A 16,902-nucleotide genomic window follows, 5' to 3' on the forward strand; every position below is an offset into this window, starting at 1 on the left:
AAATATATCACCAAATTACTCTTTCTTAAAAAAAAATCATAGTAAAACAACTTATGATTCAAAATAAAAATGTCAAAGGTGGGTTTAGACATAAGACGACGGGGAGTAAGCCATGAAACAATATGAAATTTTAAAATTTAAAAATATAAAGTTTAAATTGTTATATATATGATTACCAAACAATATGTAACTCTCAATTCCTGAGACAATTATATAATTAAAAAAAGAAAAAAGCTAGGATAAATTTTCAGTCTGGCTATTGAAGAAATGTGGGAAGACACACAAAGGTCACTGACCTCTCCTTAGCTGTGGGAGGAAGAAGAATTGACGAATATTTTCTTGCCATGCATCTTTTTTCCCTGAGTAAGCTCGTCTTTCACGGAATCAACTGTTTAAAAACAAAAAGCTCCCAAATCTGACTCCCACATTTAACTGCCAATCAGATTTATTTCACGGTCTGTATTTCTCAAAAGCATCATAAAATCAGCATATCCTAAAATGAAATCTTCACCTGCATTCCACCTTCCTCACTGCAAATCATTTCTCCTGATTTCACTATTTGTAATGGCAAATGACCATTTACTCAATCTAAAGCTATTTTTGATCCTTTTCCCCTCATCTCCCACATTGAACCTGGAGAAAACTCAATTATATTCAGCAATCCATTTAAAAGGTTGAGGAGGGCTTTTAACAGCCATCTGTACTATTACAAAGCAAAGCTTCTAACAATTCAGTACAGTAAGCAGTACACTGGCACGAAAATCATCTGAGGTTCTCGCACTCGATCAGGTCCCTTACCAAATAAGGAGTGGCCTCAAGAATCTGCATTTGCAGGAAGCAGCCTGATACATGTCTAAGTTCTGGAATCTACTGCTCTAGGATCATTATTTCAACATTATTCAGCAGTGAGGATTATTTGAAATCGTTCCTTCTGCACAGAGTAAGAAGCCACAAGGTACTTAGGTTCATACACAGAATCACTGATCTTTGATACACAAAGTTCCTGCTTTATCTTAATCTCTACATAGAAGCTTTCCATAGTAACCAACATAATTTACTGGAGAAGCTTCTAACTTTAGTCCTACTTTATTTGAAATTTAAATATATTGTCTATGAAAAAAATCTGCTAGTTGCCTACTTCATCCATTCCTTCCTCCCTAAAATAGGACTCCACAATTTACTTTTGTAGTTTACAACAGAAAACATATCCTCAACCTGCTCTGGGTGCTGTGATCAAAGCCTGGCCAATCTGACGCAAGCAGTGTGTAGTAACTTCCGGAGAAAACTCCCTCGATCTCCCAGTGGGTAAATAAGAGAATTAAAAATCAATTTCTGCAGAGTCTAAATCTAAAACCCATGTCTTCTCAGTGCTAAGCTAGCTTCCTAAAGTAAAAAACCTTAGTATATTCTGTACAAGTCTTTAAATGTACAAATTATAAAAATGCCTCAGAAGTCTTGGGGGAAAACATTTTATTTCTCATCAATACAAAATGAGTAATATTCAAACATTTATTTAAAAGCTATCTCAAACTCATTTTCCCATAAAATCAATGTTTTAAGATTAGTGATGAGAACCCCCACCCAGCTAATTAAGTCTGCTCAATTACAAATGCAGAACTCACTGAGCTTTGGTGAACAGAACTCAATGACCTTTACCACCTAAGAAGTCAGAAAAGCAGACAGGAAGTGAATTCAGAATAAGAGTTACCCTTGGGAAGGTATATCCAGGCCTTCAAAGGTGTCTGTAGTTGTTTCTTAACCCAAGTGGTTGGTCTCCTTCAGAGCACAGGTCTTAAACTCAGAATGTAATACTAAAATGCATTAAAGAATAGCCTCCATGCACACCACCCCAATAAAAAGACCCTACACACAAAAAATTACCGTATTCTTACCCTACGCATGGCTTCCTCCTCTTCTTGACGCTTTTCGTAATGTGCAAAGTCATCAAAGATTGAGGTGGTATGCTTGAAAGTAGCAATTATTTTAAGCACTTGCTTAGCTTTTTCTAGGGGTACCTCTTGAGTGTCCCTTGAATTGGTAACCGGTTTGTTGTCATTATTTTCTAAGCGAATATGCCGTAACTGGTTATTGGGAACATCTTTGACAAAGATCCATTTAACTTCAAACTTGCCCTTCCACTTATCCTGAGACCAGACACCGGCGTACGCGTTATAGTCCACAACAGACTTCATCTCAGCCACTCCACAAAAATGTCCACTGCCATTCACACTGAAGAGTAAATAGAGTGGGCCCTTCCCGTTCAGGGAACGGTACGCTGCATCCAAACGCTTATTACCATGCTCAGTACTACACCAGATAGAGTACTTAATGGAACGGTGGATGTCGTCCTCAGAATAGCTTTTAATGATAAACACACGTCCGTTCTTCAGGTTCCAGTCAAAGTCTTTGGGATTATAGTTGTTTATGGCCTTTAGCTTTTCCAGCACAGGATGCACTTCTACACTGGAAGGCGAAGCGCTGACGGGAACAACACCTAAACCAAAGTTCTCACCGCCCACGCCATTGTTCTGGCTGAAGCCGGCCCCCCGGTTCCGCGGGGCCACCCAGCGGCTCTGCAGCTGCGGCGGCTGCGCCTGCGCCGGGTGCGGCTGGGCCTGCGGCGGCGGCCCCGGCTGCGCCTGCGCCTGCGGCGCCGGAGGCTGCTGCTGAGGCAGCTGGCTCTGCACCAGTGGCGGTGGCTGGATTAATGGCTGAGGCTGCTGGATTATAGTTTGAGGAGGCAGAACTGGTTGGGTTGGTGGAGCCTTCACCACTGACCCCTTTTCATCCCAAGTTCCAATGTTCATGTTGTGTTTTATAGGAGGTGGCGGCACAGCAGAGCCCCCGATCCCCACGCTGCCCTTGGGTTTAAGTTTCGGCTGAGGTTTGGCAGGCTTTCTGGCGATGGCGGCCCAGGAGGTGGGTTTCGGCGCTGCGCTGCTGACCGGGGGCACGCTATTGGTTGCGATGCTAGTCATCCCACTGCTGCTCAAAGCTGTTCCTACGGTTTTCGTCACTGCAGCTGTCAGGTCACCACCAATTTTCAGTCCAGTCATGCCTTGCTCAATACTGCTAATGCCAGGCACCTTACTCAAAGTATCATTGCCAAATCCAGCCTGTCCATCAGTAATAGCTCTCCCAAGAGAACTAGGTGGATAGCCGTAACTGCTACTATAAGCAGAACTTTGTGTTGATTGTCCCTGAGATCCACTTGTCCCCCATGTAGAGAAATCAGCATTACCAGGAAAAAAGTTAAATCCATGTTGACCAAGAAATGGAGGGGTATTTCCTAATGCCCCAGGTTGACTAAACACACCATCTGGTATATAATGATGTTCCCCATTACTCATTTGTCCATAGGTTGTCAGATATGGCATAGGTTGGTCTCCAGCTGTGGACCATGCTGCTTCCCCAAGAGAATATGGAAATCCAATGGATGGAGCATAGTAACTAGGCATGTACGGATCTGACATTGGTGGATAGCTGTTATTCTGGAAAATAAAAGATCATGATCAGGAGCGAAATGTCCTCTGAAGATTAGGGGGAAAAAACATCTGAAAGATTAAAATCAGATAGTTGTAGATAAATGAAAAACAGAGCACCTACTGCAGATAACAAAACTAAAATTTCAAATCCAATTTTATCAACAGAAAAACTTACTGATGATTTTTACTTTAATATCTTTGTTATAAAATTGCAGGGGTTTTTTTTCCCCAGGGCAGGGGGGAAGAGGATTATTTTTAAGAGCCAGATTCTCTGGGCACAATTTAAAAATATTCTAATTCCTACAGAAAGCTGATCTATAAACTTTGCAGACATATTGATTGCTAGCTTTATTTTGAGCAACTGATGTATCCAAAAATTTATACGCAAGGATTAAACAAGCATGGAAACTATGCCAAACAATGGAGGAATTACAGTATACCTATATGATGAAATCCAGTTCAGCAATTAAATTTTGTACTTTTACAAAGAAAAAATAAAATGGAGAAATGCTCATACTCTAAGAAAAAAAAAAGATTCAAGATTTTACCTAGAGCATGATCCAAATTTATTTGTTTTGTTGTGCCTTGCTCGTTTTGAAAAAGAGAATAAAATCCTAACTATGGTTTCTTAATGGTTGGCAACAAGTGCCTCTTTTTTTTATTTTACACGATAAACTTACCACCTTTCTGATCAGAATTTTCATTCAGAAATAGTGAGTTCCTGTAATTTTTCCCAAAAGTACTGCAATTAAATCAGCCTTCATTCTGAATATTAATCATTCAGTGATTTGCCAAAAGTCAAAGCACCAAATTTTATTTTTAAAAAAACCTCAAATTTGTTACCAGTATAAAAAATAAAATATTATAAAGATTTCTTATAAAAAGTAGGCTTCTTATGCCAAAAATACATCTGATACAATCAGCCCTCCAATCTGCAGGCTCTGCATCCATGGAGTCAACCAACCACGGATGGAAAAAATTCAGAAAAAAAAATTTCCAAAAGGTTCCAAAAACCAAACTTGAATCTGCCATACCAGCAGCTACTTACATAGCTATTTACACAGCACCTGCATTGTATTTGGTATTATAAGTAATCTGCAGATGATCTGAAGTACACAGGAGGATGTGCATAGGTTATAGGCAAATACTACATCATTTTACGTATGGGACTCGAGCATCTGTGGATTTTGGTATCAGTGGGGGTCCTAGAACTAATTCCCCAAGGATACCAAGTGACAAATTGCAACAGATTTTCACTCTGGTTTAGGTGTGATTTTTAAAGCCTTGGACAGAGCCTTAGAATTTGTAATTACGCTAATATCCAGCCAGGACAATTTGTAATCCCCGTGCAAGGGTCAATACCATTTGGAAGGCTGATTATTCACCTTATTTATATAGACATTCTAAGTTCTCTGGAGCATAATGGAAAATACAATGGAGCAAAGTGCAAAATAGAGACCTCTCCTCCTTTTTCAGGCTGTTACTCTCTTGGGACTATTCTGCCACTGCTTTCCTACTAAAGAAAGTTTATCAATATAAATGTGTGACAATTACATCATAGGTACTACCCAGAATTCATTTAATTTTTTTAAAGGCCTATTACTGAAAACTAAGATGCTTTCTACTATTACTATTAAGTTACTTGTGACATACCTTACAACAGTTACAACTGTGAGAAAGCTAATTTAATATTTTCTTTTGAAATAACTGATATTAAATTAAGATAATCAAAGGTTGCATTTAAATTATTATGACATAGATTTACTGAGTATTTCCAGTAACACTTAATCTTAAAATCAAAACAACTGTGTCACTTAGCACTATTTAAGAAAAAAAATTAACTACACTTGATATTAAGTATATTTTACCATCAAAACTGGGAATGTATGTGTGAACTATTTACTAATTTAGTTAAACATATTCTTTAACTATATCAGGTAATTATTAACCATATTTCAAAACATATTCAAAGAATGCTCACATTAGTATGAAGGAAATGAAACCTGAGAGGGAAGCTCAAAATCACCAACAGTGGTTTTCAAAAAAAAAAAAAAATTCTTAAATTAATGAGTAAACTTTAGTAGCCATGGATACACACGTACATTTTTAATTCAAGCACTAAATTTATCTGTTGAAACTAAAAAAGCATTCATAGTACTGCAAATTCAAGCCACTGTGATAAAGCTTAAAGTTTGCCTAATATAAATGAACATATACAATCAATTAAGATTTTTTAAACTTCTTTTTTAAAGTCACTAAAGGTTTCCTTTTATTACTTTATTATTTATTTTAACCACTTACTGAATGCCTACATTGTGAACCATACTGATAGAAGATACTCATTCTAAAAGAAAACCTACAGTTAAAGACACAGTACAGAGAAGAAAATAAACTCCAATGAGGGAAGAGAGAGAGCTCAGCTGAATATGGAGGTGACCAGTTTCAAAGTTTTAATGTAGAATGCTGGCACTGACATCTGGACTCAGTATGTCCTTACCTCCATGTGGGAGAGGAAAAACAGACAAGGTGGAAAATTTTAACTTCACTCCTCATGATAAAGTGTTTGCAAAATTACACTCATAACTTATACTGAATATTCTTATTACAACCTCACAAATGCTGAATTTTACACAACAGTTACACATCAAGTTCCTAATCTGTCTCTACCCATCACATAATTCAGGAATCAGCAAACTAAAGAACCAAAGAGCAAATATTTTAAGCTTTACAAGCCAAATACAGTCTCTGGTTGCAGTCACAAATTCATCTTTATAAAAAGCTGCTACCTCAGGTTTCCTCAATGAAAATAGGGCATGGACTGGATTTGGTCCCTAGGTCAATTTGTCAATCCTATTTTAACTGGTTACCTAATCTATACTGATGCCTTAAAAAAAAAAAAAAGAAAAAAGACCCACCAACCTACATTATTAGATTAATGGGTAACCAATTTTTGCCAATCCTGACACTTCCGGGGCTGGAACAGGGGAACAGATCCAAACCCTTTTGGGTGTGGGGGCTTTTATTAGGTATCTTTTCAATTATTTTTTTAAATCATGAGTTTTACTACTTCACCCCTAAATCAGGGATTTTTTCGAAGTGAGAAGTTTAAATTACTTTAAAATGTGGCTCCATTAATCATAACTGTCTTATCAAACAGACAGCACAGATTAGTAAGCAGAGACGCAGGGCTGTCTCCATCTGACTACAGAGCTGGCCACGTGCTGCTACCACCACCTGGGATAATCCTTGAGTACACTGGATAAATGTACTTTCTGCTTTCTCCATTCATCAAACAATGCTAACTGTTTATTTCCTAATTCTTTCAGTAGTTTTAAGCCAAATGAGATGTTTTTCCTTGTAAGTAACTTAAGCAGTCTCCTTCCAAAAGGCAAGGGTTTTTGGTTTGGGTTCTAGCAAGAAAAAAAAAAGTTGTAGGAAACTACCTAAAGTTTAAAAATAACATATGGTCAACATATTTTGAATTAGCAGAGTTTCAGTTATAATTGGAAATATTTAAAAATATGTTTTGCTAAATGTAAGATAAATTTTTAATTGCTAGCCAAGTGGAATATCAATTAGAGGAATGTACCTTGGGCAACAAAACCTCCACTTACTGATGATGGAAAATAGTAACTCAAAACTTACTTTCTTTCACCTTTTACTTCAAACCTGGTACAACAAAACATAATCAATTTAACAGTTCATGTCCAAATAAATAATCACTTTAAATTATTTATAATTCTGAAATTGGGCAGGAACAGTGAAATTTTACTTTTTTGTTTAAAGATATTTGACCTTTAAGCAAAGTGATGTGAAATGCTTGGTATTTCCCTCTTACTCAAAGAACAAATTAGAAAGGGGAAAATAATGCATACACATAAACACTGATACAATAATCAACGGACATAAATGAACAAACTCCTAAGAACAGATCCACAAACCCTTTACCGAGAGTATACACTGGGAAACACAACCTGGAGAGAGGCAATTTAATTAACACAGGGTCGAGGTGAAGCCATGAGGCATCTAAATTCTAATCCCAGCCCAGTATTAACAATTATATGCAGCCAGCATCAAGTTACTTAAACTCTGAATTGCTTTCTCAGCTATTAAAAGGAAACAAAGAGAAAGTACCTAGGATACATTAAAAATTCAATCAACAACTTATATTTATTAATACGACTTAACTTGCCTCTTGAAAATGTATATTTAAAATGTAAATTAGTCACCAATTATGTGGTATAATTCCAAACCTAGTCCAGTCCATATCTTAAAGGATAAAATCACAGTATGATGTGGGGATTGTAGTAATCAAGGATATGGGGTTAATTCTGTACTCTCCCTCTTTCTGTGTCAGTGATCATCAGATCATTTAATTTCTGTAACCCTGATTCTTCAGGGTAAAATGGAGTAATACCTTCTGCTCTAATCAATTTAAAAATCTACTTTTTTTTAAGTTTTAAAAATCAACTGTTAATTGCAAAGTGCTATACTGAAGTATATGAGTTAAGCCTTTTTTTAAAATTTGAAAACTAAAACACAGAAAAGATTTAAAATTCTTCCTTAGATTTTCAAAGTCATTTATAATTATCATTTCCTAGCCTTTGTGATGTAGGTTAACTGTTTTTCCATTATCTCAAAGAAAACTTGAACAATAGTAAGAAAAAATTGATGATTACTGTTCTGACCTAAGGGCATTTTAATACAATTATAACTGAGTCTTTCAGTTATGGTAACTTAACACCCATTTTTACTTCGTAAATATCCAAACTTCCAAGAGAGAACACTGTACAATGTCTTAGAAGTTCAATAAAAAAAGATTAAGGCATTATTTCACCACTAACAGGACTTCTGCACTGATAACAATGAAAACTTTTCTATTAAGAACCTGACGTACTTCACGAACTCCAGAACTGACTTCTGGATTAACAACAAAAAAGTTAAAAGTTCAGTATATTTTTAATGCTTATGCGCATTTTCTTCTAATATTTTAAAAAACACTACTGTACCTTTCAAAAAAATATACAATCCATGCATACCTAATCCTAAAGATATTAAGAAAAAAATGTATTATACATCATACTCAATTAATCCAAGTATTTCATCAACCATACTTCATTCCCTAAATCTATCAGTTAACCTAATCCATCCATTGTATAAATAATTAATGAATCCTACTATATGCCAGATACAGTACCAGTTACTGGAGACAAAAAGATGAAAACATGGTCTCTGACCTGGAGCAATTCACAGGTCTAGTGGGGAAGACACAGCTGCCCCCACAATTTCATAAGTATTGTTATGGAAATATAAACAAAATAAATTCAAACACTCTAGTGCAAACAGGAGGGAGCAAGTAACTGGGAAAATCAGAAGACTTCATGAAGTGATAGACATGAGTCTGTGTATATACACACACGTGTGTGTAAATTATACATATAAAAGTTGAGATCATTAAAGAAAATATTCAGAAAATATTTATATTTTCAGAAAAAAATTAAGTCCTATTTCCCTGAATAAGTTAGATGGATAAAGCTGATCAAAGATCTGACAGGGAGAGAGGAGGAGTCACTTTAAGGGCACTCTTATAATAAATGTATCCAATTGAGAAATTTTGTTAATTCTTTAACGTGACAATGACAGAATTGGACTTTAAGACCACTGAGTAGCAATACAGAATCACCAGTTAGGAAAACTTACATGCACAAATTACATAGCACCTTTAACAATACCAACTGAACCCGAATTTTCAATCAACTTAATCATCAGAATTCTGAGGGAACTATAAAGAACTAATTTTAATACCTAAAGGACAAATATTTACTTTTAACATTACTATGAAAATTATTCCCTAAGAAATTGAGCACTAGAAAACAGAAGAAATATGCAGCCACAAAAGTAAAGACCAACAACCTGTTTTAAAGCAAGCCTGAGTTTGATCTGATTTAGATCTAAGTATACAAAACAAAAATTGAAAAACCTTTCCAGACTAATGATTCATTTTTATTGTTTATAATAAAATCAGACAAAGGGATTTAGTTTTAAAGACATACTGTGTATTTAGTTGAAAATTTTTTTTATTTAAACAATTATTTCAGTGAGATCAGTATAAGGAGCTATAAATAACTTGCATAACTTTAAATCTGTAAATAATAACTTGAGGTATTTCATCAGTAAATCCAGTTTCCACTAATCTGCTTTAAAAGGTCAATTTGTAAAAAATTTTCTATTTTTAGCTAAGCAACTATGATTAAATCTAAATTCTTATACAACTTACCTTTAAGATTTCAAATAATTTTCAATTCTGCTCTCCACTAAAACCAGTTTTCAATATTTTATAGTGTCAGTACTTTTTAAAATGTAAACATGTACCTTGGTTACAGATTATTTTTAGTATTATAGAAAGATAATTGCTGAAAATCTATTCATTAGTACTAGCAAGGAGAGGGAGGTAAAATACAGCATTATTGGTATCAAACTTTAAGACTTCTCTTTAAATAGCACATGACTATATTGATTCAAACATCATGAATTAAATGATTTAATTAATATAAAGCACAAGACCTTCCATTTAAACATCACATTAAAGCAAATCTTTCATAGATATTTTTGCCCCAACATATGGAAACTTTAATGATACAATTTAAAAATTGGGTTCACTAGGCAAATGCCCTTATAGTCTTAAAAAGTAATGATTTCCAACAATTTAAAGTAAGTGAAATCTTATGCAGAATTCCAACATATAAAACACATAAAAAAGCAAAGCACAGCTCTGGTTCCTGCAAAGGTGGGATCCAGGGTACCCTCCCCAGGTCTCCCCTAGGCAGACCTGAAGCATCTTTGTGGAATGCCAAAAAACCAATCTTCTAAGCCCCTGTGACAAATAAATTATAAAATATCTGTTACCAAGTAAAACAAGAAGATTCTTATAGGTTGCAATTCTCAAACATTTACAATCCATTAAAATGTCTTGAAAATAGTTTGAACAAATAAGTCAAAGAATATTCATACTATATCGCTGCCTTAGAAATTCACTTCACATATTATAATAAAGTATAAAATCAAGTAGCCAAGAAAAAAAAAATTCAATTATTTAGACCAAATAAAAACTTATCTGATCCCAGATCTTTTCAGGAAAACATCTACTATACTTCATTACATCAGAATTTCTCAAAGAAAAAGCTGGGAAACATTGCCGTAAGGGATGTTAACTGAGATGACTGAATGGCCCAAATAGAATACTGTTTATTTCTTTTAAAACTTGCACTACACTTGGCAACAAATGATCTTCCCCTACTTTCCAGTGATACATTCTTTCACAACCTTTAGGTGGAAAGTAAACTTGGTATTGAGATCATAAAGCTAGATTATGTAAATACGAAACGAACTTTTTCATTCTTTAAAGAGTAGCCAAACTTTCATAGATTTTATCACCTGTTTTTAGTCTTTCTCATCTTTTACTCCCTCCCAACATATGCCAGGAATGTTGATCAACAGATAGAAGAGGGTGGTTAAAGAGAAATAAATGACCAAGTAGATCAGGTTGAACATAACCATGGCTTTCCAAAGTCTTAAAAATAATCACACTGTACATTCCACAAATTGGAAACTACTTTTTGTTCAAATCTTCTTTACAATTGTAAAGTTCTGTAATAATATTTGGTTCCCTTTCCTTTTACAAGTTAAAAAAAATCCAGAGGTTAAGATTTCAAGGTATTATTTTTCATGTATCTTTTTATAAGCAAAACAAAAGCAGTTTCATTGCAGAATGTTCTCTCCAAAGAAACTAGTTAATAATGAAAGTTTATTTTTTAAATTTATTTCTAGCAGTGACATTCTTATTAACATGACAAATAGACACAAAAATGGTATATAGAAACTAAAGAATACCATTCTTTTTTGTCAATGTTTAGATCTAAGTTATTCCTGTAAATAAATTCACATTATTTGTGAAAACTTAAAACAGAAGAACCTCAAAAGCCATCGTTATTTGACTCAATGAAACCCTCCATGCGTACAAAATATAAGCAAGTGTGTTTATGTCTTTAATTCTTTCCCCTATGTTACAAGGTTATAGCAAAACTTTAATTATACTAACCAAAAATTTCAGGCACAAACTAGTCCTCTCCCACAAATTTCTTAATTAATTAAACCTTGTAATTTGCTTTGGTAATGAAGCAGCATTGAAATATTAAATTCAACAGTTAAAAAAAATCTAACCATAATATATAAAAAATTGCTCATTTTCAGATCTCTGTATTTCATAATCTAGTTTCAGCCATCTCTAATTTCTAAAGAACTCTCCTGTGTTATACACCTGCAACTGCTATTCACTATCATGCAGGCACACAAGAATAACTCATGTAATGGGTATTCTCATTCAATTAATAAATCTATTTTCAAAAATCAATTAATAATAATACAAGCTTAATTTCCTAATGATGGGACTGTCAGACTTACCTGATTTGTCTGGCTACTTAAGTATGGCTCAAAATCATCATCATTTACAGCATCTTTTTGATGAATCGAACCGTTTTGTACTGAAACTAAAAAATATGCTTGTATTAGATGTATTATAGTTATCTTTATGAAACTCACAAAATAACCTAACATTTTCAATATTTTTCAAATCAACTCAGAAAAAGTTATCCTGGTTCTTTGTTCTTTTCATTTAAAAGCCCCCTTAAGGATTAACTTAATTTTGTTTACAACTATGTGCCACCAAATATTACAAATCTTATATATATAAGCCCAAGTTTACATAGATCCAAACTATATATACACTTCCCATTACTAAAAACATAATGTAAACATCCCAATTTCAACACTGCAGTAAGCAGTTAAATTAAAATGTTGGAAGGGTTTGCTAACATTATACTTGAATCTAAAATAACCGCTCCAAGTAGTGTTGACAAGAGAGATTTCTAAATGTTCTCTACCTTTGTTAAATTACTCTACTGCTTAGTCCAATAAAGGTAAATAAATATCTTAAATGTCTCCAGTTTAAAAAGTGGCTACAATTCACTTGAAGCACTAACACAATGAATAAATATAATTATAAAAAATCTAACTAAAAAGGGCCTAAATTCTAAACAAAAAACAATGAAGACTTTCATATGAAAGTACAAATAAAACTAAGACACTAGAGATAACCGTGATTACTCTTGGAACACATGAGAAAATCCAGTCAGAGAACAATTTATAATGCCATATTGGTTCAGAGATCACTTCCATAAATGCTCTGTATAAAGTTGTTATTCTGGACACTGGCTCAGAGCACTTCTGAGCACAGACCTGAGGGAAGACGGTTCTGGGTTTGGAGTCCCCAAGTCCAACCCTGAGAAGCTGGGTAATCTCTAGTCAATAATTTAGCCTCCTGAACTCTACTTCTCTGTTCAAGGAGGTTATTAATAGCACCTGCCTCATCTCATCTGAGTATTCAATGACAGTATTTAATAATCTTGGATATTATTATGTAAAATATTACAAGATCCAAACAGTACTAAAAATCACTTGAGGACTACATAAACAGAAGCCTATCACTAATCAACCAAACTCTAAGAAACAAAAAAAACTTCCTCAGTTCCTGAAGATTCATTGCTTAAAACTACAGTGTAGTAGTTTTAAATACAATATTTAAACACAAAATATTATAAATTAAGGTTGGGAGCAATGGATCTAAGTTGTGTATTCTATTATGTCATACCATCTTTATTTTCCCCAATTACCGCAGCAAGTTTAGATGACCTAAATATATACAAGTTGACAGCGGCATGGGAGCAAAGATAGGTAAAATCCCTTAGTTTTTTGCCACCCACCGAGTAGCAAGGATCGTTTAAAACAACAACATAAAAGACTACTATTCTGTGAGGCCTTCAAACTAGACCTCTCAATACTCTACACTACACTGCCCCTAAAACTCCATGAGCAACCTGAAGGTCACCCTGACCCTGGCTCCACTGAGTTGGTTTAACTGTATTTGATAAGGACTGCATCAAAGCCCAGGGTTGAGCTAAATGTCTTTCCCAGAATCTAAATACGTAACAGCCACTAGGAACAAAATTAAAGCGGAGAGTACCTTAGGTAATTTCTGATGGGCTAATCATTTCAGCCCAAGAGATTCTAAACAGATCCTTTACCACTCTTTCCTCAAAAATAGTTATGTCTGGTCTGTTACTTCTTGAAAAAATTCTCCACTACGCTATTGGACTATTACACTGGTACATTTTTGCCAGTATTTGAAACAGATAACCCATTTCAAAATTACAAATATTTATTTCTTTTATTCAGTGGATTCTCAGAAATTTAGCCCACACTGCTACAACAGTAAAAAAGCACCTACTTAAAATTTATCTAAGTATATATTATACTGCTATTTTTACTCATTTCCTGTTGTCATTCCTCTTCGAAGAGGCTTAGACTAAGAAAATATTCTCATACACTAAGTAGTCTATAGGCATTTATAAATGATGCATTAATATGCCCAAAAAAGTCCTAAAAGATTACTTAAGGAGTATGTCAACCTAAGAAAAAATGTTTCGTTTTGTTTTTTAAGTATTTTATATATACTGACAAGCAATTTGCATCAAATTAGAATTTGAGTAGGAAGCTAGCCCTAGAGTTTCAGAAGTACAGTTCTTAAAGATGTTGAACTGTCTTACAAGATTTTACGTTTTGAACATTGCTTAATGACAATCTAATGTCTTGGAGACTGAAAGCCATTAATTAAATAGTAATGAAATCCAAGCCAGTTCCATAGCCTGTACAAGTTCTTCAGGGAAAAAAGAACAGATGACTTACATGATTCTTCGCCTGTTTCCTCTGCTCTATGAAGCAGAGTCAAATCAAGATAGAACATGGGCCTTAGGAGCCAGGTGATTCTCTGCTCTGGTCCTGACTACATCAAGTTAGGAAAGTCAACAGATCTGTGCATCATGTTTTCCCACCTACAAAAACAGCGACAATACCATGTACCCTCTATCTCCTTATAGGGATGTTTTGAGGATTAATAAAAAGAAGCCTAAAATAACAGTTAAGTGCTTTGCAGTCATTTCCAGAGGGGGGCGGGTGGGGAGAGGATACAAAAGATATGGCCAAAATACAAGGCATTTCCCACTAATTTTCTGAAACACTAAAAGATAGCCAAATTCAGCCTAATACTTTTAAACTGCAGTACCAAACAATGAGTATGTCCCTGGGTTGGGATGGGCAGGGGAGGATGGGAGGGAGAAGATATATTCCTTTCCATAAATTTGCCTATTTATAAACCTAAGGGATAGGAGCAAGCAGGCAGCAAGGCCTGAGGCTACTGGGAGTGTGGGATCTGGCACTTTTATCTGCAATGCCTGCAGGGAAAGGAACAGTATACTTTTACTCCAGCAAGCAAAAATTCTACTTGTTAATCTAAGTGACAGAAAGTTTTAAATTCTGGACCAACAGGTACATGATTATCCTGAAATTTCTACTATCCCCCAATACTACCCTGGTCAGGGACAACAGAGAGCTCTAATATTTAATTTAAGGACAGTCTATTAATTAAAAAGAACTCCACCTTAGAAACAAGTAAACTTAGAAGTATTATTTATCCTACAAAAGCATTTTTGCCTTACAAAGAGATTGATACGGAATTCCTTTTCAATTTTAGTTCCTTAGTGCATTTAAGGATATACAGGAAAACAGCAGAAAACCAAAGACACTGAAGCCAGGTGTTAGGCTAGCGCTGTAACTGAAGATTACTGAGAAGGGAAATACAGTCTCTGAGAGCGTATCAAGTCAAGTGAAAAGGATTATGCTTTCAAAACACTGACAACTCCTCGGGGACTTTTATTTTTCTTAAGTTTGGTAAGTTCTGGATTCAAGTTTAATACTCATATTGTTAGAATACTGGGGCTTTAGTTGAAGAAAAATAACTTTGCTTTCTGCTTCACAAAAGTAAACAGAATAATTACACAACAGTTTTACTAGCTTGAAAACCAAGTCAGCTAGGACAGAGTAGTTTCTCTCAAACACACACTCGTATCAGTTCAGGGGAAGTGCTGCCTTCTTGTAATTTTCCCTGCAGAGGCATCAAAATACAAGTCATGTATATGTGTATTCGTGCCCTTGCAGTATCTATCAATTTAAAGCATCTTAAATGATTAGTAATACTTTTAGGCCAATAGTTTTTCCCTCCTGCCATGTCTCAGGAAATAGTTTTCCTGCACCTTCACAACAGATGAGGTGAGGTGCAAATGTAATGGCTCCTAGAGCAGTGAACTGTTGTAATTGTAATGACAACAACCCTCGTAACATACAATAGGATTTATGGCTAGAATTATTACTTTTATTTTATATACAGAGGGTAAATTCTGAACAAATGGTGCAACATGTTCAAGCTCACTTGGCAAGTCAGTAGCCATAGGCGGTATTAGAACACGGGTCTCCTAGGAATCCCAGTCCATTGTTCTATCCAAGGATGAAACTATGAACTGAATGGTAAGGGGGAAAGAAAAGAAAATTTCTTGGAATACACAACTGTCCAAATATTACTTTGTAATGTGTGTGTGAATACACATAATAGTGATACTGATTTAAAAAAATTTTAATAACCAAAAATATTTATTTGTAGTAAATACATAATTTTGCTCATAGAAAATTTGTATCTCCAATATCAAAAATGTCACGAGGGCATATCTAAGTGAGAAGACTATATCATAAATCAAACTTACAGTAATACAACAGTGGTTGACAATGCATCATGTAGATGCTCTGTTTTGTCAAAGTTAAGTACTTCACAGAACTTGCATACTTACCTTAAAGCAGGTAACACAAAACATTTAGCATTTCAAATAGCCTTGCAAAGTGCCACCTCCCCACAGATCTAGGATAAAATAATTTATGCTAGGCAATAACGACCACAGATTTCACATTATCTCCAAGTCTGTACATATACTTCCTAATGGGCAGACTAGCAAAAAGGAAATTAATGGGTCATTCTTTTTAAATTCAAATAAATTTTTAAAATCTCACTTAAAATAAATCAACAATATCAAACTTTTGAGGTTTTATACTTAGAACACAGAAAATCCTAAAATTAAAACTAAATTCTAAAAATTAAAATTCCCATGTTTATATAAATCTTTAATCAAAGCAATGAATCTGTTCCCTTATACAATGCCATATATCTAGTTATGTAAAAATTCTCAAACCTACTACAACTCAAAATTAACTAAGCTGTGTATACAAAACCCATTCCTTTCAACATTTCAATAGCTAATAAAAACCCTAAGACTATAAAAGGCATCAACAAAGACATTGAACTTGCTTCTAAAAGGCTACTGTAAATCTTATTTTACAGGTAATACTTTGCTACAGAAAAAAATACAGGAAGCATAGTTCTATTTAGTCTAATTTCAAGCTCTAATACAAAATGTAATAA

The 16,902-nt window shown here is 34.6% G+C and overlaps 1 protein-coding gene across 6 annotated transcripts in view; it reads right to left on the reverse strand.

The window, feature by feature from the left end:
- The window catches only part of YTHDF3 (YTH N6-methyladenosine RNA binding protein F3), a 33,467-nt gene that overhangs the window by 14,912 nt on the left and 1,653 nt on the right, over positions 1 to 16,902 (reverse strand). For 2 of the 6 annotated variants that reach the window (XM_072951902.1, XM_072951906.1), the window contains exons 3-5: positions 11,946 to 12,031; positions 10,315 to 10,359; positions 1,893 to 3,491 (exon numbers count right to left, since the gene is read on the reverse strand). In XM_072951902.1, coding sequence (XP_072808003.1) covers positions 1,893 to 3,491; positions 10,315 to 10,359; positions 11,946 to 12,031 — 1,730 coding nt within the window. Of the gene's footprint in view, positions 1 to 1,892; positions 3,492 to 10,314; positions 10,360 to 11,945; positions 12,032 to 14,285; positions 14,432 to 16,902 lie in introns of all 6 variants that reach the window. The other 4 variants (XM_072951904.1, XM_072951905.1, XM_072951901.1 and 1 more) reach the window with 3 other exon arrangements.

Source organism: Vicugna pacos, chromosome 29, assembly GCF_048564905.1.
Source record: "Vicugna pacos chromosome 29, VicPac4, whole genome shotgun sequence".
NCBI classification, from domain to species: Eukaryota; Metazoa; Chordata; class Mammalia; order Artiodactyla; family Camelidae; genus Vicugna; species Vicugna pacos.